This window comes from Festucalex cinctus, chromosome 10 (assembly GCF_051991245.1).
Source record: "Festucalex cinctus isolate MCC-2025b chromosome 10, RoL_Fcin_1.0, whole genome shotgun sequence".
In the NCBI taxonomy this organism is placed as follows: domain Eukaryota; kingdom Metazoa; phylum Chordata; class Actinopteri; order Syngnathiformes; family Syngnathidae; genus Festucalex; species Festucalex cinctus.
Genome location: NC_135420.1, coordinates 4012501 through 4038396, shown reverse-complemented (window position 1 = coordinate 4038396; position 25896 = coordinate 4012501). Strand labels below are relative to the sequence as shown.

General features: G+C 37.9%; 2 protein-coding genes and 1 long non-coding RNA gene across 11 annotated transcripts in view; 2 read left to right on the top strand and 1 right to left on the bottom strand.

Moving 5' to 3' along the window:
- Positions 1–6603: 6603 nt before the first annotated feature.
- Positions 6604–19456, top strand: gpx7 (glutathione peroxidase 7). 2 transcript variants are annotated; one of them, XM_077534786.1, is made up of 4 exons: positions 6604–6722; positions 9721–9966; positions 13531–13792; positions 19166–19456. In XM_077534786.1, the coding sequence occupies exons 2-4, from the start codon at positions 9835–9837 to the stop codon at positions 19327–19329; spliced, it is 558 nt and encodes a 185-aa protein (XP_077390912.1). In that variant the 5' UTR covers positions 6604–6722; positions 9721–9834; the 3' UTR covers positions 19330–19456. The 2 variants fall into 2 exon arrangements, with proteins under 2 accessions (XP_077390912.1, XP_077390911.1); XM_077534785.1 differs by lacking the exon at positions 6604–6722 and adding an exon at positions 8483–8600.
- Positions 13805–16627, top strand: LOC144027353 (uncharacterized). The gene is made up of 3 exons (XR_013285437.1): positions 13805–14855; positions 15080–15188; positions 15409–16627. It is a non-coding gene; the product is annotated as an uncharacterized LOC144027353 (long non-coding RNA).
- A 3703-nt stretch (positions 19457–23159) lies between the features above and the next one.
- The window catches only part of nek1 (NIMA-related kinase 1), a 120371-nt gene continuing 117634 nt past the window's right edge, over positions 23160–25896 (bottom strand). For all 8 annotated transcript variants that reach the window (XM_077533413.1, XM_077533418.1, XM_077533419.1 and 5 more), the window contains 2 exons: positions 24192–24324; positions 23160–23913 (listed from right to left, as the gene is read on the bottom strand). In XM_077533413.1, coding sequence (XP_077389539.1) covers positions 23870–23913; positions 24192–24324 — 177 coding nt within the window. In that variant the 3' untranslated portion in view covers positions 23160–23869. The remainder of the gene's footprint in view (positions 23914–24191; positions 24325–25896) is intronic.

The following is a 25896-nucleotide window of genomic DNA, read 5'->3' as shown; positions in this document are numbered from 1 at the left end:
CCATCCATTTTCTTGACCGCTTAATCCTCACAAGGGTCGCGGGGGGTGCTGGCGCCTATCTCAGCTGGCTCTGGGCAGTAGGTGGGGGACACCCTGGACTGGCAGGACACACAGAGACGAACACACATCCACACTCACAAGCACACCTAGGGACAATTTGGAGCGCCAATTAACCTGCCATGCATGTCTTTGGAATGTGGGAGGAGACCGGAGTACCCGGAGAAGACCCACGCGGGCACGGGGAGAACATGCAAACTCAACCCAGGAAGGCCGGAGCCTGGACTCGAACCGGAGTCCTCAGAACTCGGAGGCGAACGTGAGAACCAGTCAACCACCGTGCCGCCCCAAACCTAGTCCCTCCCTGTAAATTTTAAAAGAAACATGGGTCATACTTTCAGGTGCACATCATGTGTCGCTTGGACTGGCCTCCCTTCATTCATAAAAGAACAAGTTCCCTCATTACTTTTAAAGTTGAGGGATGGGGGTAATGGAGTCAGGGAATAGGTTGACAGCCTACAAAACGAGGTTAGCTTATTTTGGGCTTACGTCAGATTTTTATCTGTTATATTTTGTCTTATGAAATTGTTAATTGTAATGTTTTATTATTAATTGATGTTGTCCATTTTATGATTGTTACCCTCACGGCTATTACCGTGACATAACTATTAGCATTTTATGTCTCTGAGATTAAAAGTTAAATAAGTTGTTTAAGTTGCCTCTCTGTTCCCAAATATATTAGACAAGTATATGTGAATGGGTGGTGAACTATGGACGATTGGACGTGTATTGAATTCACTGAGGGGGGAAAAAAAAAAAAAAGCTTCCTGTTTTTGTGACTTTTTGGGGGGAGCTTTGTTTTTGTGTGTGGGTGCTTGTGTGTGTGTGTATTTAATTTTATTTAATTTTCTGTTTTTCAGATTTTTTTTTATACTGCGTATTTTTTTCTGTCATAAACTGTTTTCTCTGAAAAACGGGCGTGTGTGTATATATATATATATATATATATATATATATATATATATATATATATATATATATATATATGTGTGTGTGTGTGTGTGTGTGTGTATGTATATATATATATATGTATATATATATATATATATACACTGTTTTTCTCCTGGCTTCGTCCAGCGTTTTTTGTTCTAGTTCCTGTCAAATAAATTGTTCAATTGTCAATTCAAGCCAGGAGAAAAACAGTGTATATACACACACACACACATATATATATATATATATATATATATATATATATATATATATATATATATATATATATATATATATATATATATATATATATATGGGCGGCACGGTGGACGGGTGGTTAGCACGTCCGCCTCCCAGTTCTGAGGACTTGGGTTCGAGTCCAGGCTCCGGCCTTTCTGGGTGGAGTTTGCATGTTCTCCCCGTGCCCGCGTGTCTTTCCTGGGAACTCCGGTCTCCCCCCCACATACCAGAGACATGCATGGCAGGTTAATTAGGCACTCCAAATTTTTCCTAGGTGTGTTTGTGAGTGTGGATGGTTGTTCGTCTCTGTGAGCCCTGCGATTGGCTGGCAACCAGTCCTGGGTGTCCCCGCCGACTGCCCAGAGCCAGCTGAGATTGTTAGGGGTTCCGGTGGAACCGGAAGGCGGATCCCAAAAATGCAGAACACAGAGGGGACAATTGAACAATTTATTTGACAGGAACTAAAACAAAAAATGCTGGACGAAGCCAGGAGAAAAACAGTTAAAAGATGCTTGCAAAAGCTGCAAGGTGAGGAAGTAACAAAAATACACCCGAGGGCTACAAAACCGCGCTACACAACCGCGCTACACGAATAAACAAAACCAAAACACAAAACGCGCTATACAGAGCGGAAAACTAAAGGCGACGTAGAAAACACGTGAATAGCAAACACTCAAGCGTAAAGCTGAGGAAACAAAAAACTACGGAGCAAAAACGGCTCAACGAGATAATAACAAACACCCTACCAAAAGCTGAGGAAGTAACAGACAACTATGAATCAAAAGGACTCACGAAACAAACTGGAAACAAGAGACGAGGCTATAGATTTAACTAATACGCGCGAGGTCAGAATACTGCACTAGGCGAAGGCGTAGCAAGCTCAATACTCCGACGAGGAGTGTCGGCAGTCACAGTCCTTATGAAGGCTTGATTGAGGATGGGAAACAGGTGCGGCGCAGGAGGACGCGCCCCATCCCTCAATCAGAGGCTAATAGAAAAAAACAAAAACACACAGCCTGAGAGCACAATCGCAACAGAGATAGGCTGCCTTGTGAGGTCACAGGGGAGTGCTGAATAAGCGGTCAAGAAAATGGATGGATGGATAGGTAACAGCGGACCCGTCGCCATAGGCGGGCCTTGGGGGTCCGTGCCCGCCCTGTCAGTCAGCCGTGCCCGCCCTAGTAAGATGACTCACCAAGTATTCGTCCTATCAGTCACGTAAACTTGCGTCTTCTGTTTTAAGTAAAGCATGGCGTGCCAGCCAACCACATACCTCCTTTCAAGTTTGGCTGTGATTGACAACTAAGCAAGCCAATGACAATCAGGATCAGGAGGGATGGGGAAGGGCGGGGGGGAGACGCGCGCTCTGCAGACGTGCCTTAGCCAAATCTACTTCCGGGTAGATAGTGCGCATTTGCCGGCTGGCGCTGGGACAAAGACTGAGCAGTGAGCACGTCGTGCCGCTTTAATGGGAGCCACCAAACGCCAAACCTCGATCCAGGATGACACAGTTGATATCAATGGGAATCCTGAGTCCACTGGTTACGTTTACAAGTGAGTGTCAAACTTTTATTTTAATTAGTCAAGCCACACAGCACGGATGAATTGTAGCAATACACAGTATGCGGTTAACAGACCCAAGCAGTCACACATACACAACAACAACTAAGGAGCATAAAATTATTTGTCACTAAAGCAGTTGCAGTACAATGTGAGTTGAATGCTTAGTTTTTCACTGAACCCATATGTTGTTTCTGTATATCATCGACATAACTCAACCTTATTTCTAAATCACTTTAAAACAGCCATTGCTGCATACAAAGTGCTGTGCATGGAATAGAAATTAGTCTTTTAGTAGACACAAGTGAAATAAAATAACTAGTGCTGTCAAACGATTCAAATTTTTAATCTGATTAATCACACTTTATAATTTTGATTAATCACGATTAATCAGCTAAATTATTTGCTTAATATACAATAAATACAAAATACCGTAATATTTTGACATTAACGCATTTTATTATCTGAATGTCATTTTGTAAACATTGATTAAATGCATATACGCAATTGCATGCATGCGTGTATTGTTCAAAACGTAACAGCATCATATCAATTGGGTGCAATTAAGCAATTATTAATTAAACGGAAATTACTTTTGTTTTATCTAAAGTCCCGTTGGGGTGTTTTTTAAAGCGAAATTTACCACCGAGCATACCAACTGGAGTTACTCCGCTCATTTTGGAACAACAGGCGTAGGAAATGCTGTGCATTGACCTAATCACGGACCTGCGCAGCCTTTAATGTAACCATCCGCGGTTACGTTCAAGGCTCAAGTGCGGTAAAAAAAAAAAAAAATTGTGCGAATAATCTGCGTTAATACGTGATTAATGCGACATTTTTCTGTGATTAATTAATCTATTAACGCTTTAACTTTGACAGCCCTAAAAATAACACAAAATAAAATTAATTAGAGTAAATATAAGTAGATAAGTATACACGCAAATAAAATACTAAAAAAAAAAATCTTTATAAGTATATAAATAAAATTACACAAAATACAGAAGGCACCATAAAAAAAAAGTAAAATGATGTGAAGTCTCATGCTGAGTCAAAGATCAAAGAATAGAGATGTCTGGCAAAAATGAAAGGAAATTTTGTCAATATCGTACAGCCCTAATCCAACACGCAAATTAAGGCAACTGCTCGCCAATTCCAGATAGAAGGGGTTGGGTCACAGAGTCATTCATTCGGACATAGTTGTTTACAGAAGTGAAGAGTGGATTTGTTTCAAATGAACTTGTGAGTTGAATAAATGCAAAATGAACTACACATTTTTTTTTCAGTTTGTCTTTGAGATTTCAGAATGAACTGACGCTTTTAAGTGACAGAAAATATTTCTGAACACTTTTGCAGTTGTCACAATGCCACTGTTCAACCTGATGAACATTAGATTTAGGTTGATAAAGTGTGCCCCCCCCAAAAAAAGGTAATGCCCCCCCTACAATTTCTTTCTGGTGACGGGTCTGGGTAACAGCATAATATCAATTGGGTGCAATTCAGCAATTATTAATTAATTAAATGCAAATTACTTTTGTTTTATCTAAAGTCCCGTCGGGGTGTTTTTTAAAGCGAAATTTACCACCGAGCACACCAACTGGAATCACCCCGCTCATCTTGGAACAACAGGCGCAGGAAATGCCGTGGATTGACCTAATCACTGACCTGCGCAGCCTTCAATGTAACCATCCGCGGTTACGTTCAAGTGCGGTCAAAAAAATAGTGCGATTAAAATGCATTAATACGTGATTAATGCGACATTTTTCTGTGATTAATTAATCTATTAACGCTTTAACTTTGACAGCCCTAATATATACATATATATCATAAAAACGAAGGTGGGGGGGGGTAATTTTGAAAAAACAGAGCACCAGCTTCTTCTTCTTTTTTTTTTTTTTTAAACCTCTGAACTCCAAGTGAGTTTCCCGCATGCAATACGCTTCCATAGGAACGAAACTGTTAGCTTACTAAAATCGTGCCGATCGATGTAGTTGAAGGTACATTAGAGGTATGCGGGAAAGTGTCCGCCATTAGCGAGTCTGCAATAAGTCACTTGGAGTTTAGAGTATTTATTTTGCCAGTTTATAAAGTTTATAAACTTTTTTTCGTCATATTCCCCCGCCCCCTAAAAAAATATATATTTGTACATGGCCCTAATATGCCGTCATATTTTTGCCTCCCCGTTTTTTCTGAATATTTTTTATGACAGAAAAAAATTCAGTAAAAAAAAAAGAAAAACGGGAAAAAATAAAATAAAATACACACACACAAAAACTCCCCCAAAAAATTAGTCCAAAAAGTGAATGCAATGCGCTTCTGTAGTGATCAAAAGAGGTCTGACTCTTAACTTTGTATAATTCGTACAATGGATTAACCGAGGCTTTCCGTGGTAAGATTTGTTTTCCCCATAAACGGAATAATAATTGCAATGTACGAAAGTTGTTCCAGAAAGATGTCGCTTCTGTACCTTATGTTGTGTTTTATTGGAATAATCTTATTAATAACCTTGACTGGACCAAAATTTGGAATTTGCCTTCCAAATATTTGATCAATAACAAAGTTAAAGAAGTAGCTTTTAAAATAATTCACAGATGTTATCGATGCAAAGTTTTTCTACAGCGGATGAAGAAAAATATTAACACTGACTGCTCTTTTTGTGACAATTCTCCTGAGGATATATTTCATTTGTTTTGGGATTGCCCGTTTTCCAAAACATTTTGGAAAGATATTTATAATTCTGTTTTCATTATTGTAGAACCACAACTTTCTCTCTGTTTTTGAAAATATACTGTTTGACTTCAATAGTTATCCATCTCGATGTCAAAACGCTTTTCATATAATTGATTTTGTTCTCATATTGGCAAAATGGCAAATGTTGATACATTAAGCAGAGACCTAGTTTTTTCATGATCGAAAATGAAGTCAAACAATATATTAAGTCTATTGGTCATTCCACAAATAAGAAAGCAAGCAAAACGTTTATTTTTTATATGTATTTGTCTCCCCCTGGTTGTTGTGTTTTGTATTGTTGTTCTTTCAATAAATAAATAATAAAAAAATAAATAATAATAAAAACAAAAAAAAACCGAGGCTTTCCGAAACAATGAACCACTTTCGAGACAATTTCGCCTGGCTACGCTGAAACGAAGCACTGCTTCGAGGCATTTGACACACTGCAAGAGCTCCATCTGCTGGTCAAACCTGCGCACATGGAATTTTTAGAATGACTGTTTACAAAGCTTCATTACTTGCGATCATGTATGAGCCTCGACATTTCATAAGTTCAATTAAATTTCAGTAGATGTCTGTCTTTTTTAACTGTGGGATTGTGTCCTTTTAAAGTGTTATTTACACAAGTAAAGTTGAACTTTCAAGTCTGTGTATTGTTTTTATCTTTGGTTTTCGCAACAGTATTTTTAAAGTATGTTATTATTTATTTACACTAGGAATAGAATAAACTAAAGAATTGGAAAAACAAAACAAAACAAAGAAATGATAAAAGCCTATCTCTCATGGGTGGAAGCGGACCCGTCGCCATGGGCGGGCCTTGGGGGTCCGTGCCCGCCCTGTCAGTCAGCCGTGCCCGCCCTAGCAAGATGACTCACCAACTATTCGTCCTATCAGTCACTTAAACTTGCGCCTTCTGTTTTAAGTCAAGCATGGCGTGCCAGCCAACCACATACCTCCTTTCAAGTTTGGCTGTGATTGACAACTAAGCGAGCCAATGACAATCAGGATCAGGAGAGATGGAGTGGGGTGGGGGGAGACGCGCGCTCTGCAGACGTGCCTTTTAGCCAAATCTACTTCCGGGTAGATAGTGCGCATTTGCCGGCTGGTGCTGGCACAAGGACTGAGCAGTGAGCACGTCGTGCCTCGATCCAGCATGACACAGTTGACATCAATGGGAATCCTGAATCCACTGGTTACGTTTACAAGTGAGTGTCAAACTTTTATTTTAATTAGTCAAGCCACACAGCACGGATGAATTGTAGCAATACACAGTATGCTGTTAACAGACCCAAGCAGTCACACATACACAACAACAACTAAGGAGCATAAAATTATTTATCACTAAAGCAGTTGCAGTACAATGTGAGTTGAATTCTCTCTTTTTTTTATTGCCAAGTTTGTTCATGTTGATGACTGTCACTAAGTTCTAATTAAAAAAAAACAGCACTTTACACATCCTTTTGGATTGATATTCTGCTTAGTTTTTCACTGAACCCATATGTTGTTTCTGTATATCATCGACATAACTCAACCTTATTTCTAAATCACTTTAAAACAGCCATTGCTGCATACAAAGTGCTGTGCATGGAATAGAAATGAGTCTTTTAGTAGACACAAGTGAAATAAAATAACACAAAATAAAATTAATTAGAGTAAATATAAGTAGATAAGTATACACACAAATAAAATACTAAAAAAAAATAAAAAATCTGTATAAGTATAGAAATAAAATAAAACAAAATACAGAAGGCACTATAAAAAAAAGTAAAATGATGTGAAGTCTCATGCTGAGTCAAAGATCAAAGAATAGAGATGTCTGGCAAAAATGAAAGGAAATTTTGTCCATATCGTACAGCCCTAATCCAACACGCAAATGAAGGCAACTAGTAGCCAATTCCAGATAGAAGGGGTTGGGTCACAGAGTCATTCATTCGGACATAGTTGTTTACAGAAGTGAAGAGTGGATTTGTTTCAAATGAACTTTTGAGTTGAATAAATGCAAAATGAACTACACATTTTTTTTTCAGTTTGTCTTTTAGATTTCAGAACGAACTGCCGCTTTTAAGTGACAGAAAATATTTCTGAACACTTTTGCAGTTGTCACAATGCCGCTGTTCAACCTGATGAACATTAGATTTAGGTTGATAAAGTGTGCCCCCCCCCCCCAAAAAGGTAATGCCCCCCCTACAATTTCTTTCTGGTAACGGGTCTGGGTGGAAGAACGACCTCGCAATCTGCAACTTCAGCTGTTTGACAGCCTGAGGCTGACCAGCGATATATACACATCACTCACGTCAGGAGTTCCGTGGCCGATCATGTAGAGCAGGTGTATCTGGGCTCCAGGTGGAGGAGTGGAACCGTCACTTACCTTTGGTGCCTGTTGGCCTGGGTTCGATCCTCCGCCTGGAAGAGGCCCATGTATGTGGCCTACAAGAAGTAGGCCATGCGTGTGAGTGGGTATTTAAAAAAAAGAAAAAAGAAGCTGTCTCTCAAACAGAAGTTCGAATTTTGACTATTATTCTATTTTTTTTTAAATGTATTTATATTACGCTCTTCCAAGTGCAAAATTTACTCTGAAATTGTCTATTTGGTTGCACTGTAAATAGAGTCAAATTTACTCGACAGAATATAACGTGTAAGTGCGGTGTTGTGAACAGGGATATTGTTTTTATATGGGATACGTATTTCCATAATTCTAGAATGGAGAAAACATTTGAGCCGAATGATCATTACCTTTCCTAATTTTTGTAACAATAATTGGGGATTTAATTACTGCAGGTAGGTTTGTCAAACACCGAGTTCATCTTTCCCGTTAAACAGCGTGAAGTCGCTGACACGTTAGTGACGTTCGAGGCCTCGTTTGCAGTGGTCACGTGATTATCGGCATGTCCGAAGCAGTTGTCGGACCACTGCTTCGACACGCCTCCGCTTCATTTGCTCGAATCAGATTCGAGCAGGAAGGCTCGAGCGTAACATCTCTTGGAGAATCACCTGTTAAGAGAAGCAGTCTCCTGAGTACCGTCACATCAAGGTTGCACGTTGGCAACTTGGCAATATCATGTTGGTTTGCCTGCATGTGAGACGTGAGTGACTGTTTAAAATAACTTTTATGTTCAGATAGATTGTTTTGGATGAACATCAATAAGCAACGTAGTTTTGCACAAGCTAAAAATAAATGCATTGTTGTTATGCAATACAATAGCACCCTCCAATGGTTGAAAGTTCAAACAGACGCTAACTGATGTTTGCATTTATTTTTGTTCTCTTATGATTATGCCGTAACGTTTTTAGTCTACAGGACTGCCTCAGAAAGTTAGAATATTGTGATAAAGTCCTTTATTTTCTGTAATGCAATTAAAAAAAAATGTCATACATTCTGGATTCACTTGGAAACACAGCTGTAAGCCATAATCAGCAAAATTAAAATAATAAAAGGCTTGCAATATTTCAGTTGATTTGTAATGAATCCAGAATGTATGGTATTTTTGTTTATTTTATTGCATTACAGAAAATAAAGGACTTTATCACAATATTATAATTTTCTGAGACAGTCCTGTAGAAGTTGAGAGGATATATTAACATGATTAATTAATCACATTAATAAATTATGTGGTTGTAAATGAAGTAGTAGTTGGAGTAATAAATGTATTTTCATAGGGTGTGTGGAAAATGAAACGACAAGGAGAGTTCGGCACTTAGACAGGACCTTTTGTCATACTGTAATACAAATTTGCACTATGTTCATTTTATAATGTTATGTTGATAAAAGTACTGTATGCTTTTATTGAGTAATTGCATGAATACGGTATCTGTGTGTGTGCGTGCAAGTTCATTCAGGTTAAACAGTACTGAATTATTTTTTGTATATTTTATACATTGTTAATAAATGGCACATTATGTGCAAAAACTCCCCTGTGCTTAATATGTACTTAAATATATTTGAACATTTAGAGACTCCGATTGAAATTAATTTTCATGAAAACAAATTTGGCATCATCTTTAGATGAAGTATCCTTGATCCCCCCCACCCAACCCTATTTATAAAAGTCTGGCTCCGCCACTGTTCAGCACATCGATTTCGATTTGCACAAGTTGGCAGATATGACACATTCAATATGGCGGATCCACAAACGTATCTCAGCAACAGGCTAATGTGTTCAAGATGAGCTCTTATTGCATGCGTGTGTCTTTGCTCCTCAAAAGGCGTGGCCACCATGGACCGGTCGACTGGCGAAGAGGCTGCCAGTGCCGACTGCCGAGCGCCAACCCTGAACTGAGGAGGACGCAGTCGCTGGCACTGGTGCTTCAACTAGAAAGATGCTTTCAGCGACTTTCATGGTGCTGCTAGCTTTATTTAGCCTAGTAGAGAGCAAAAATAAAGACTTTTATACTTTCAAAGTTGTGAACAGTAGAGGGAAATTGGTGTCGCTTGAAAAATACAGGGGCTCGGTAAGTTTTCGACTTACAGCTGATATTTGCCGTGTTTTAGAAAGTCTCCCTTTGCGAGAAACATCGCGCATGCGTCATACGGAGTTTGTTTACTTTTGACACTTCGAAATGGTTTGTGTAGCATTACTGATGAGGCTCCGATAACATGTAGCCCCATTGGCTACGTGGCAATTTGGCCTGCAAGAGTTCTGGACTTTCTTCAAAGGTCCGGACCGTGCCGAACACTGATTAGTAGACCGAATTTGTTCAAATGTACCAACAATAATCTCACAACGAGTTACTTTGATTGTCAGGTATGTAATTGTGCCACACCCTGACTGAACGTTTCGTGTTGGAGAAATGTTTCAGTAAGCGTAAAGCAACGTGCGGTGATGTCAATACAAGTTTCCACTGAAGCTGTATTCAGCATTACTTTTAGCAGCCCATGGCAAGCGGTTTTAGTTGAATTCATATTTCCGCTGGGTAATAATACTGGATTCAATATATTTGAAAATGGACATTAACTTGACTTGTCAAAAATGAATGAATTATGGCTCTTTATTTTGAGGCATCTACAATTCCAAAACAAGATGTGTTTAGGCCTATCTGCAAATGAGTTGGACATATCTTTAATGACAAACAAATACACATGAATGTTGTCTCATAAAACATATTATGAGGTTTCTGTGTGTATATCCATTATCTGGATATTATCTTTACCTTTATCTGTATAGTAATGCTTGGAAATAGTCAATCCGGTAGCATTGCATTGTTATGGAGGACCAAAACTGCCAGAATTTGAAATAAATAAAAGACTAAATAAATAAATAATGACTAAAAGTGAAAATAAAATCAATCAATATAAAAATATAATTCGAAAATGTTATATCTAAAAAATATTTTAAAAAAATCACTTTTAGTCATTTATTTATTTAGTCATTTATCTATCTATTTATCTATTTATTTAGTCATTTATTTATTTCTGTAGTCATTTATTTAGTCATTTATCTATTTATTTAGTCATATATTTATCTACTTTTTGTCATTTATTTATCTATTTATTTAGTCTTATTTATTTATTTAGTCCTTTATTTATTTTATTCATTTATTTTATTCATTTATTTATTTAGAATTTTGGCAATTTTGGGCTGTACAGCCAGGTCGAAATGTTGTTCAAATGAGGGGGCGGTCCTTACCGTGTCTTGGGCTGGACTCCGCTGTTGCAAACTGCCTGTCATTGGTCGAGTGAACAGCTTGGCGAACAAGGAAGTTTTGGCAGTTTTGGTCCTCCATACCACACAGTGACATTGGCAAGCTTGGTTACAATATGGCACCTGCACGTCTTACTTTACTTGGCCTCTGGGTGGAGGAGTGGAACCGTCACATCCCTTTAGTGCCGGTGTGCGTGAGTTCACTTTCCCGCCTGGGAGACCATTTAAGTATGTGAGTGAGTGAGTGAGTGAGTGACAAGAAAAAAAATGAAAAAACAAAAAAACGTCTGAATTTAGAGACCTTACCCGGGATTTACACCGGATGCGGTTGCGGTGCGGCTGCGGTGTGGTTGTGGTGCGTTCCGGCGACGCAAGCAATTAGATTCCATTCATTCGAATGGTGCAGTTTACACCGCTTGCGGGTGCGTTGCGTGTCGACTGCGTCTCAGCTGCGGCGTGACGCAGCACTTCCGCAAGGATAGACCTATTTTCTATTTTTGCCGGACGCCGCAGCGGTAGGCCTTCGGCAAATGGCAAGCTAGCACAAAACACATCGAGCGGGACAGGAAGACCGATGCAGTTTCAAAATAAATTTCCGGTTACCTTTCAAGATAAAACACTCGCCAGCTCCTATTTCGCAAGCATGTTAGCAAAACGTGATGTGGGCGTAGACGGGCCTGGAGTTAACGTGCGAGGTGCTCATTCACGGTTGAGACACCAGCGAACATGGACGAGGAGAGGTTTATATTAGAGGTGGAAAGTCACAAAATAATAAAAGTCCACCTCTCTTTCTGCCGGACCACAGCTGTGCGGATTGGATTGGCCAAAAAATTGACACGTCCATAGCACGCAGTCAAGACGCACCGCACCGCACACGCAACCGGTGTAAATCCTGGGTTAGAGTAGAACCTGAGGATGGCGACCCCAAGTGGACAAAAGCTGATACCTGCACCTCACCTGTCCTTATTGTGTTAATTTAAGCAAAATCATGTAATAATCAATGGGATAATTGATAAGAGTACTTGATTCATGAAATATTAGATGGCTGCAGTCACGTGAGCGACTTTTGTCACACAATTACACACACAAAAACACAATTTCTAAATCAGTCATTTGTTGCTCGAGTCTATTCAAGATATTGAGGAAAATGCAACTTGACACAGTACAATAGTCCGGGAAATCCAAAGAAAAGTGGACTTCCTTAGACTACGTCTAATTCAGCAAAGACGCGGATGCAGACATGCAGCCATTTATCTATGGAATCAGAATCCTGCCAATACTCGAAACCTCGGTTTGAATCTCCGAAAACATTTTTGTATGACTGAAAAAATGTTTTTGAATCGCCAAAAAATTGTTTTGAATCTCCAAAAATTTGTTTTGAATGACAGAAAAATCACTGAAAAAGCATTAAAATAAAAAATAAAATAAAAAAAAAAACGCTAAGAAAAGACTTTACAGTGTTTCACCCACCAAAATGCCATTTTTTAAATTTGGCTGGTGACCGTTTTGAACCTCTGAAAGTTTGTGGGTGAAACACTGTAAAATTAAATTAGGGAAAAAAAATGTTTGGCTTTTTCATTGATTTAATATGCTTTTTGGAGATTCAAACCCACTTTTCAGGTTTGGAAATATTTTTTCAACATTTTAAGAAAGTTCAGAGTTTACAGGTTTCAAAAATGGGAAACAAATAAATGCCTACGGAGAACAATGCCAAAATGCCATTTATGAAACTTTTGAACCTCTGAAAATTTGTGGGTGAAACATTGTAAAGTCAGACTTTAAAAAATGTCTGTCTTTCCTTAGAGTTTTTTTTTTTTTTATGCTTTATTTTAAAGATTTTTCAGTGATTTTTCAGTCATTCAAAAAATATTTTTGGAGATTCAAATCAAATTTTTGGAGATTCAAAACAATTTTTTTTTGAGATTCAATCAAAACAATTTTTTGGAGATTCAAAACATTTTTTCAATCATACAAAAAATGTTTTCGGAAATTTAAACCGAGGTTACGAGGTTTTGAGTATTGGCAGGATTCTGATTCCATATTTATCCTCCACTATCTAATTGATGCTACTGGACTGAATCAAACAACAAGTCAACATTTGATCAACAAACATCACTGGAAGTGATGGAAACAACTTGAAAATTACTCAAGTTAAATCTGCGTCCTAATGTATTCTGGGGGCGGGAATTAATAAACTTCAGCTTTGTCCCGTCTGTCCTTTTTTTCTTTTCGGGTGTTATACATGTTATAAATGTTCGAAACTGTATGTTGAAAATTGTCACAGTGATTGTCCGAAAAGAAAAATAAGCAAATAAAAACAAAAAGGGCTATGTGACTGATTTACACAGAGCTTCCTTGATCTGTATTCTTCCAGGTGTCCCTGGTGGTAAATGTGGCCAGTGAATGTGGTTTCACTGAGGAACACTACAAAGGTCTTCAGAAACTGCAACGGGACTTTGGGCCATATCACTTCAATGTCCTAGCGTTCCCCTGCAACCAATTTGGCCAGCAGGAACCCGCCAGTGACAAAGAGATAGACAGCTTTGTACGCAGAGTCTACGGAGCCTCCTTCCCCCTGTTTAGTAAAATTGCTGTTGTAGGAACGGGAGCTAACAACGTCTATAAGTACCTTGTTGGTGAGTTCAAAGTGGTATTCGACGAGTGACGTGTGCTGGATCTGCAGTCAAATACAGGGTGGACAAAATCCATGTGAACCCTTTAAGAATTTATTCAATTGATGCTCGAGTTGGTCGTAAACTATCATATAAATCAGTATCTGCTTATACTAATACCACAAAAACAACAATATATTTTCATGTTTTTATAGAATGTTAATGCCAAATGTGGGTCAACCAGTTATTAACTCATTTGCTCCCAAAGAAGTATAAAAACGTTCTATTTTAAATGTTTTAAGTCTCCCAAAGACGTATTTATACATTTATTTTGTTTTTTTTAGAGCATTGGCTTTGATGCAGTCTCTTAACTGCAAAGAACGGTTGAATAAATGGTAGTTATTACACAAACGGCCAGCAGGTGGCAACAGAGTATAAGAGACATATTGAAAAAAGCTAATTTACTCAAAAATCGAAATAGATTTGTGAATAATGATGAAACTTAGCTATATTCTAATGCCAATTGCTGCAAAACGGAACCAAATAGACAGATAGAAACATACTTTTTGTTCCTGATGAAAGAAGAGACTAAAGTGTACGGGATAGCTCAGGACATTTTTTAATATGTTGTTTGGAACGATATAATATACATGACAAAATGAGCGGCTCGTCTAGTCAAAACATATTAAAAGAGTATTTCCTTATTTTTAAATTACCCGCGCAAAATCTGGCCATTTGGCGCGCTCCAGCGGCCGAATCGGGTATGACGTTAGCGGAAGAACAGAAGTCAATGTCTTTGCTTTGCTGCTGCAAGCTTATGACTGCTGTGTGTTTTATCATAAACTCAATTTCTACAATGCCGTCTCGTTGCGTGGCCGGATTTTGTTGTAATCGAAGGGAGAATGGCGTGAACCTTTTTCGGTTCCCTCAAGATGCAGCTCTTGGCGAAAAATGGACAAAGCAAGTACAACAGACGAGAGATAAATGGACACCTGACTCCAACGTCAGTGTTGTACAGCGCACATTTCGAGGAAGACTCGTTTGACCCGCTCCCGGCCCTGAAGCTGTCAGTTGGCTATAATGTGGGGTAAGAACTACAATTTAGAAAGTTAACAGCACTTATTTTAGCAGCTCATGGCAAAAATAACCACTGCCAAATTAATATAGTCAATGAAAAGGTACCAATTTCTAATGAGGAACTGATAACTTTCCATTTGTTGTCCATTTGTTATTTTATTTTGTATTGTGCTATGCATCTGTGTTGAAAGCATCATCATGCCCAAGTTAACAACAGCTCAAACTTTGTTTCAGATGGTGGATGAGATGCTTATGGAGTGAGTATGAGTCAAATGAAACTGCTACAGAGGCGACATGTATGGAAGATTATTTGGGTGATGTATCTGGTGTTTGCATCCAAAATGTGAGTAAAGTTACTGTACAATATACATGATTGATAACACACCAATTTATGGAAAAACAAATTGGTCACCCCACCTAGTGTTCAAATTTGTCATGTACATGTAATTTACAAATGTATTGTGCATTTTTCAAAGAATAAAATGGCTGTATAGGTGTAAATATTACCTGCATTTCAACATAGTTTCTTATTTAAAAGTAGTTTGTTTTTGTTTTTTTTAAAGGGGAAAAGAAGCTTCATGTCAAGCCTTGCCCTCAAACAGAACCGTAGCAGTCTCAATTTGAGCTAAAGGACATAAAAAGGGTAAGGATAGTTATTGTAATAATTGGTTTTGATCATCTCAAACAACATACTTTGCATGGTACATATGTTTATGGAATCATATTTTCAGGAGTGCAGACAGTTTGGTCTAGGCAGAGCTCTTTTGGTGACTGTGGAAACCCAGGCCCTCCATGCAGAAAATGCACACCAGGATGTTACAAAGGATGGGGATGCTAAATACACTGTGTGCTATCCCAAGTACAGTACAGAAAAGGAACATTTACAGGACTGTCTCAGAAAATTAGAATATTGTGATAAATTCCATTATTTTCTGTAATGCAATTAAATAAGCAAAAATGCCATACATTCTGGATTCATTACAAATCAACTGAAATATTGCAAGCCTTTTATTATTTTAATATTGCTGATTATGGTTTACAGATAAAGAAAACTCAAATATCCTATCTCAGAATATTAGAATATTTCCTCAGACCAAGTAAAAAAAAAAATTAAATAAATAAAAGCCATAATATTCTAATTTTCTGAGACTGTCCTGTATTGTGCGCAAAGTCCTGGGGCAGCCAACATTTCATATGTATTTTTTATTGGAAATATCTACATCCACAATTAGAATTCAACAATCTAATCGCAACATAGTGGGAAAAAGTAGGAATAGAAATGAAAGTTAATTCTAATTATTTTGCATATATGCACAACATGATTAAATAATTCAATGGGTATATTATTATTACAGAATACAGAATATGTGGAGGATCTTAAGAAGATTGTGGAGACCATCTGTCAGAGCGCCAATCTGGATGAGGACACACTCCTTGAAAGCTGCCGCTGGACCAGGAAATGCAGAACGAACGCCGACCACTGTGTGCAGAGTTTCAGAAGCCAGACAAGGCAGAGGCTGTGCGGTCATACAATTCGCACTTTACTTACCGTTAACTTTTTCAGTGGAGTAGTAGCTGAGTTTTAGACATGACAATTTCAGACTCGGATATTGGATTTTGTGACCAATTGTAGGAAGCGCACTGAGCTACTGCCTTTCGATATATTTATTTATTTATTTATTTATTTATTTTTTGTGGGAGATGAATCACTGGATAGTTTGACTGACGACTCGCAAGATGCAATTTGTACATTTGTAAAATAAAATTGTAAATTTATAGGCATAGCTGATTGTTCTCTATTTGTTCATTTATACTTTGGATGAAAAGAAAAAGGCATGTAGTTATTTTGTATAATTGCATTTATTTATATCATATTTCGTGGTATCCTTTGTAGTCATTCGATGGAAATGTTCTCCTTTTTACTGACACTACACAAGAAGGAATCGGTAAGCGGTCACACCTGCAAAGCACAAGCAACTTTTATTTATTTATTTATTTATTTTAGCCATTTATAACATTTACAAAGAAGTTGGATTATCTGTTTCAAGCACTTCAGGAGAAAAAAAGTGTCATGCATCTGACTGGTATGAGGTCAATTTTAATTCCAAAATGCATGTTGTAAACTTTTCCCATTGTGAATTGAGTCTCACAGAGGTTGGCATGTGGCAATGTAAAAGGGGCAGTGGTGCATTTAGTTTATGGTTTGCATTTTAAGATGGATAAGTTCATTTTGCTTCGACCAATATAAATTAGCTTTTTACTATAACAAGTAAAGCATAATAATTTGAGTGTATTGGACTAAACCAAGCTACATTTTGGCCACAAAGCGTTTGCTATTTCGCCCATACAAAAATATAAACAGCATTATTAGTCCATAATTTCCATTTTAAAATAAAGAGTAAGATTTACCATTCTGTGTTCTGGAGCCTGCCGATGTCGTCCTCTACCTCGACAGTTTGAAACTGGTCACAGCCACCTTCATTGTAACGCAGACGACCGGACACAGTTGCACCAGCACCTTCATCGGCTCAAACTGATACAGCTGGATACATTCCTGGGCTGAAATATCTTCGTCTGAAGACTGCTTGTGTAGTCGGGAACGTCAAACGTCTACACTTGATAGCGAGTCAGAATGAACGTCACTATCCGTGTAGTTCTCCATATCCTCCATATCCTCGTATTGTTTTCGCCAATTCCGTACTCCCGCTGACGTCACGAGTGTCCAGGTTCGGAAAAAGGGGGCGTCGCCAGTGAGCTGCCATGTTTTGGAAATTCACGAAAATATCTAATTTTTACAAGCACTTGTCATTGTGTTTTTAACACAGTAATCATTGAAATCATATTATTTGTACTTGTACTCTTTTTTTCTTTTTTTTTAAATTTTTTTGTTTTTAAAAAAAATACTTTTAGGGTGACTTTTTTTCGTGTCCCATACACTTTAATGACAAAGTTATGACAAAAACGGCCAGCAGGTGGCAGCAGAGTATAAGAGATCAACCTGGGCCATGTTGCAACAAGCTCTTTTTCCTCACAGTTTAAAACAGATTTGTGAATAATAATGAAACTGCTATATTCTAATGCCAATTGCTGCAAAATTGAAACAGATAGGAATATACATTTTTTTCCTGATGAAAGAAGAGACTCTAATCTTTTCTTTTGGTAGGTTCCAGCAATAGAACACAATATTCTGTGAACCTTGCAAAATCTGTCAAAATACAGGAAAACGGCCGGGAGCGAAGGGAATTGCTTCTGTGTAAACATTTGGGAGTGAATGAGTTAAAATCGAGAGTACGGTACTTTTTCTGCCCAGTGCTGTGAATGCTTACTGGTTATTTTCAATTAGAACAGGGGTCACCAAATGGCGGACCGTGGTCCAGATCCAGACCCCAAGAGTCTTTCATCCGGACCGCCAAGAATATGTACTGTTGTGGTGTGGGGGATACATTCAGTTTTACCGATAGACAATTTTTTTTTTAATTTTTTTTTTTGATAGGCGCGTGTGAGGGCAGCAATGTTGAGGTCCTTTGATAGAGCAATGGCAGACACACTATTTGAAGAGAAATAATAAGAGCAACCCTGAGGCATGTTATTAATAGTTTATGGTGCTCAGTATTGTGATTTTTCACAATAATGAGTAAAATATCAATACTCATCACTTTTTCTAAAATTCTTGCCAATGCGAACACTTTTAACTCATTCACTGCCTTTGACAAGTATACTTGTCAATTGTATTTTTTAGAGCGGTGCTAAATGGGGGCGAATCTGAGCATGCTCCACTGTAAATATCAAACTTGGAAACAACTTTACTGATGCCCAACCACCGGTAGATGACATCATTGCCCCATTTTATAGGAAATAAACACAGTTTCAGAGTCCATGGGAGAAATGGCTGTATTTTGGCAAACCTACATTTTTCTGCTGTCAATTATAAAAGAACGGGACGGGACGAAAAGTAGGGAGTCTATTCTGTTATTTGGTAGATTCGGTTTATATATAATTATTGAATGTAATATCACGTGAGTATTGGAAATGTAAAAATTTTCTATAATGACTGGCAGTGAATGAGTTAAATAACTTCAACACTCCTAGGAAATCACAATGTCACATTAGCTATATTTTTAGAAAAGTCCTGCATGAACTTTGGTGACCCCTGGTCTGGAGGCTTCTGTGTCGGGGTTCCTGGACTTAAAAAGTACAAAAATATATACTCGTGGGGTAGAAGTGCCACGTCCTAGTGTCGTGTTGTAATAACATGAACCGAATGAACAAAACAGATAAAATTGTTTCACACTTTGAGTAATCTCATGTAATTTCTTACAGAATCCTCCGGTAAGGAGCCTGACTGGAATTTCTGGAAATACCTTATCGACGTAGATGGAAAAGTGGTGGATGCGTGGGGACCAAAAGTTTCCGTTGAAGAATTACGTCCGAAAGTAGCTGAAATGGTGCGACAGATAATCTTAAAGAAGAAAGAAGAGTTGTAATACTCTACTAGTACTACAACACACCGTCTGCCTGTGCACTCATCTGCAAGAGGGAATTCCAATTAAATTCTTCAGGGGGAAAAAAAAAAAAAAGCATCAAATGCATTGCACTGATTCAACATTAAAAACAAACAAAAAAAACAACCTTGATTGAGTGTATTCATAATGTTTGTTTTGTATTCATGTTGATGTTTTGAATAAACTTGCTGTAGATGGGCTTAGTATTTTGCCCATTCAAGAATACCAAGTCAAAAACTTATCAAAGCAACCTAATGTGTTTTGAGGTGGACAGACATACTGCAGTTAAGGATTATATTTGGGGTTTCAGTGTAGGCCAGGGGTGTCCAAACTTTTTCATTTGAGGGCCACATACAGAAAATCAGAAGGGCCGCATGTTATGGAGAGAAATTGTGTTTAGTCCTAAAATTTGTACAAATTTATTTGTGCTTTTGCATATTTAGAAAAATTCTGCAGTATATAAACCAATTTATTTGTAATATGGCAGTAGGTTTATTATAGTTTTGGAATTTTTCATTTTAGTTAGTTTTTATTAGTTTACACTAGTGTGGTTCTGTTAGTTTTTATTAGTTTAGTTCTTTAAAAAATGCTTAGTTTTAGTTTAGTTTGTTAGTTTCAGTATTAGTATTATTATTTTTTGTTCATTTTAGCTTTTATATATAAACATGACAACGATATTGCCGTTTACATCCCTAGGCATTTAATCAATAGCAGTCCTAAAAGATCAGCTTAGATGCCACTATAGTACTTTTATTAGGATTAGTCAAGATTAACAATAGGCTACTTGCAAAAGCAAATATGCACTTAGGTCTTTAACTAGCATTTCAAGTTAGTGGTGTAACGTGTACTAATTTAGTGATACCACACTGTGCAATCACAACCTTTAATTGAGCCAAGGCACCCATTTTACATCAAAACAAAAGACACCGCGTAACAGAAATGTCACAAAAAGTAGTGAAATAATGAAGAGGTCTCAATTTACTCGCAAATTACTCAGTATGAAAGGATGGCATTTAAATGTGCCCTCTCTAACTATGCATTATTGGCACAGATAGATGAACAAAGATGTATTGTAGCTAATAATCATTTTTCAGACAAGTTATTTAAAATTGGATAATTTCACAGGCCACGGACGACCCTCCATCATGATTTGTTGCACAGGCTGACTTAAAACGAACACAATAGTTTCAATCTAACTAGACTAATAGCTGAATGCTAAGCTGAATGCTCATGAAGGAAATTGAAGGATAAATTATGTGAAAATTACATAGTAATTAACTATTAATTACTACTAATAGTAGTAATAGTAGTAGTATTACTAATAACTAGGAAGTAGTAACTTGTAGTTTAATGACAAATAAAAATCCATCCATCCATTCAAAGTCAGTAGTCAGCCGTAGTCACCCGCCATAAATTACTCTAGTAAAGTTCTTTCATTCATCTATTTAGAAGCAATGCCTATACCCCTCTTTTACATCTTTGGGTGCTGTGGCTGAAGAAAAAAGGGATTTTCAGCAAACTTCATATAGAATCAGCACAAAAAAATAAATATAGGATGCCATGTCAATCTACTTGGCACAAAACACAACTCCTTGTTCAATCAGATGGCACCTTAAACCACTCAACTATTGTGGACATGGAGTTGTCTGTGACAGCAGCCGAAAAAAAGATAGTTTAACTGCCCATTTACCTTGGCCCTTGAATGTTCGATCAATGTTTTTGAAGGGTCCAAACAGGACTTTTGCAATGCGGCTTAATCAAAGCGGAAGTGCTAATGATTCATTCTTCCAACTAGACATTGGAAATCAGTTATTCAAATGTCATTTAATCAAATGGATGTAAAACAATTGAACAATGACCATTTCTAAAATTAGATTTGGGAAAAAAAAATAATTTCCCAAGCGAAATTCAAACCGATTAGAATAGCAATAGAATAGCAAAATTTTATCATTATTCACATTCTTGGTTGAAACTGGCAAAAAGAGCTTGTCTGCAACATGGCCTTGGCTGATTGCTCATACTCTGCTGTCACCTGCTGGCCGTTTTCGAAACATGGAACCTAATAACTACCATTGCTTGAAGCCACCTCTTTTGTGTCAAGCTGCATGTCAAAGCTTTCTCTATGCTCATGTGTAAAAACAAAACAAAAAAAACAACAACAAAAACCCGTGTACACGTAGTAGTGAAATGCAAGTATTAGTGCATACAATTAAATGTGTATTCAAGGATCTTTGGTCGCTGCGTCTGCCGGGTGGATCATCTTAAAGGTGTATTCAAGGATCTTTGGTTGCTGCGTATTCTGGGTGGATCATCTCAACGATTGGTTCTCGATCCCGTCAATCAATCTGCCGTAACGACGTCGTGCGTGCTCGTCCCTAGCTGCGTACGCGCACTTCAAGTGTTTGTAGCACGTAGCCGCTAAGCTTCGGATTCAGCTATTCATCGTTGTAGCTCCCCGACCACACCGCATACTTTGAAAATGGCTGACAGCCACAAGAGGACATCCGTCTATGAAGTGAGGCCGGCTGCAGAGACTGATGAAGATGATGATGAAGATAAGCTTGCACGTTCGGCGATGCCTTTCAGCATCAGATGACACTTTCAAAGACAAATATGCCAATTTGCTCTGATTTTCACCAAGTCAAGTTAGCTCACGTGGTAAGGATACTTGAGCGGGTGTATTACCCCCCCCCCCCAACTTTTATTTCAGACACGGACATTGTTCAATTGTTGTACAATTGTACATAAAAAATTAATATACTAACCCTAAGTGCATCCATCAATTCTGTAAATAAAACGTGGTTCAGATATCAAGCCCTTCGTGAATCACCTGATTGTCTGAGTGCTGGAGGGAGCCTATCCAGCCTCGGGCAATAGGCGGGGTGCATCCTGAACTGATTGCCAGCCAATTGCAGTAGTCCAATAATGATCATGAATAATGTTATGAATGGAATGCTGCTGAAGTGTCATGACTTCAAGGTGCCATCTGATTGGACGAGTAGTTGTGTTTTGAGCCAAGACTGACTGACATGGCATACTTTTTTTGTGCTGATTTTAGTTGAAGTTTGCTGATCATTAGCGTTGTTCCGATACCGTTTTTTTTTTTTATTTGGCCCCCCGATACCGATTACGATACCCAGCTTTGGTATTGGTATTGGCCGATGCCGATACCATACCGAAACCTAAGGTTTTTTTTTTTTTTTCCTTGACATGAAAAAGCTGTCCTGCCATTGGTTCAGAGCATTCAAGAGCCAATAGGATATCTTAGATTGGCATGCAGTGAACATGTCACATATCAATGAATGTAATGCACGAGCAAGACACGAGATGCAGCATCCAAAGTTCTATATTAACGTTGGAATTAATGGTATCGGCATGTTACTTGTTAGTACTCACTGACTACCGACTGAGAATGGGTGGATGGGTTTGTATTTGTCATTTAGCTACTACTTAATAATTCCTACTATTACTAATTTAACTACAAGTTATTACTTTATACAAGTTATTACTTAATTACTAGTAGCACTACTACTGTTTCTACTACTACTACTACTACTACTAGTAATTAACTACTAGTTAATTACTTTTCAATTTTCACAGTTTATCTTTCTATTTCCTTCATTAGCATTCAGCTTTCAGCATTCGCACACAATTTCTTCAGAAATTGCACTTAGTCTAGCCTACCATTCAACTGCTTGCTACAAAAAAAAAAGTTACTTTCCCATTTTACTTTGTGATTTCACATTCTATTGTCTAATGTCTATTAGCCATGACATTATCTGCACAACAGTATAGAATAAGAAATGAAAATATCACATCCTCAATGTTTATTTGTACAAATATTCACACAATTCAGTATCATATCATCAAATGCTTATCAGAAAGGTTCTCTACGCTGAACTTCATTCTGATGGAACACAGTATATTACACATATCAATCTTGCTACAGTAATTGGTACCACATGGCAGCCTCATTTGCATATAGTGAAAAGAACACAGCCATCTTCTTTGTGTGATCAAAAACATACTTTTGAAAAAAAAAAAACCCCCAAAAAAACACAAAAAAAAACAGTTCCACTGGATTCCCAATACAATGATGCTGAAGGTGAGCTAGCTGGCTGTTTGGAACATGGATTATAAGGTAAATCCATAGTTGAATGTTAGAAGATAGCACCTGAGAGGAGAACTTGACCCAACAATAAATCATGTCACAAAAGACGTTTGATAGAACATAAAGAAACGCGACAGATTTTATTTACATATCGGTGAAATACACATCTATTAATCATAAATCAAGACAGAACTTTCCAGTTCTGTGTCAAATGACAAAAATTGGTTATCATGAACATGTAATCAATAACTCAAAGTGAAATCAACATTGGTTATCAGATAGTTTCAGCAAACGATAAAGTATGAAAGTAACATTTTAGAGGATACTCAGGTTCATCATTGTGCAAGTGTTTCTGTACATTGGCAGAACATCCCGACAAGTTGCCAGAAAGACTTCAGATGTAAATTGTCGTCAGGGCTGCCAGCGGCTCCACTGCTCGAAACACTTATCATTGCCTAAAAGAGAAGAGTGACAGAAAAGCTTGTAAACCGAGAACCCAAGCAAATTAATGTGACTGGGGTTTCAAACTTTCACCAAGTAGAGTACAAGAAATTAAAGTACTTCTTTTGAAACACAGTTTTGGCAATATATTCAAGCGCAACACAGGCAGCTTCTGAAAATATGTTCACATTTACATTTTGCACAATTATGAAGCAAAATGCTAAGTACGTACACTTAAGCACGAAAATAATTACCGGTATTTGGGTGTGTGGGTTTTCAAAAAGTCACTGACCTTCTTGATATGCGCCATCTGCCATCACTAAATGAAGGATGTTTGGATACAGATGCTGGTGCTCAGTCCCCAAAATGCTAAATGCCAAACTGGAGCCCAAATCAATATTATCATCTTCATCATCACGTATTGCCTGAAACATCAAAGAAGAAGAAGGGTAACATGTTTGGTCAAATAAATACAAGTAAATACAGGTTGAATAGATATGAGGTGCCGTCTGGGCCATAATTCAGGATTAGCTCTCACACATATAATTGAAAAGCTCATATAAACGCCACTGAAATGTTTTTTGCCCATGCGCACTAGGGAAATGCGTTCATACATACAAGTGAAATACTCGCATAAACACCACTGAAATTCTCATACATACAAGTGAAACAGTCTCATAAAGACCACTGAGATGCTCTCATAAGTACTAGTGAAATACGTTCATACTGTACATACAAGTGAAATTCGTTTCTCACCGCTTCGGTTGAGATAAGGGATGGGGGGAAGCTTCTTTATTATTATTATTATTATTATTATTATTATTATTATTATTATTATTATTATTATTATTATTATTAAGGGGGGGGACCTTCGGCTGTGACACGGATCCATTGCCATACGTCACATGACACCTGAGTACCACACGGCTTCTTATTGGCCGAACGAATCGTCATATCCTATACACTGAAGGAAAACTTTCATATTAACAAAATGTAATTGTAAGACAATAATCAATAAGTGTATGACAAATATATGGATCGTTATGTGCATTTACTATACACCATGTCACCAATGCTGCTTTTCCATTAGGCCCGCACGGCATGCTACCACACCACAGTGCACACAACCACACTACACCGCCTCCATTGCTTTTCCATTACAGGAGGTGCATGGCGGGAAGGGGGCGGGGTCATTTGAACTGTCCAAGCCAAGCTTACACTCCCGTAGTGCGTGCGGATCTACTATAACATTTCACAAGTGGCAACTTGCGCCAACATTGAACCATATTTACAATTTAATTGGGCTACCATGGATGAAATATTGCGATTCACGACCGGCTCGCGAAGCTATTACTAAATGGAGAACTCTGCTGCTGGTGCTACTGGAGCTCTCATTCAACTGAATGGGAACACATGACCAGCGAACGTTTAGTGCACTCGTGATTTTTTTTTTTTTTACCACAAACATTACAAATCCATCCACAAGTACCTTTCAAATTGTAAATATAGTTCTGCGTTGTTGTAAACATTATTATATTTATTGTAAATACTGTATTTTTATGACTTTGGCCAATACCAGCGGGTGCCTCTGACTCTCTTGCAAGAGACAAGGAAATGGGCATGTAATGGAATGCCAATAGGAAGCTGTGTGGCAGTCAGGTGTCATGTGATGTATTGCGATGGAACCGCATCACAGACGAACGCGCCCCCCAATAGAAAAAAATAAAATAAAAAAATAAAAAAATAGAAGAAGAATCGTCTCCCCTCTCCCTGTCCCAACAGAAGCGATTGGGGAACGAATTTCACTTGTAGGCCTATGTATGGATATATTTCACTAGTATGAGCATGTTTCACTTGTATGCGTGTATGCATTTCAGAGGTGTTTTTAAGAGCGCTGCAGTTGTGTTTATGAGCGTATTTGACTTGTATGTATGGATGTATTTCACTAGTGTGTATGAGCATGTTTCACTTGTATGCGTGAATGCATTTCAGAGGTG

Bases quoted from the DNA above. Each gene is read 5' to 3' on its own strand.
- gpx7 (XM_077534786.1), top strand. From the start codon at position 9,835: ATGCTTTCAGCGACTTTCATGGTGCTGCTAGCTTTATTTAGCCTAGTA. The intron at 9,967-13,530 runs GTAAGTTTTCGA...GTATTCTTCCAG, and splicing joins TTGAAAAATACAGGGGCTCG to GTGTCCCTGGTGGTAAATGT. The intron at 13,793-19,165 runs GTGAGTTCAAAG...AATTTCTTACAG, and splicing joins CGTCTATAAGTACCTTGTTG to AATCCTCCGGTAAGGAGCCT.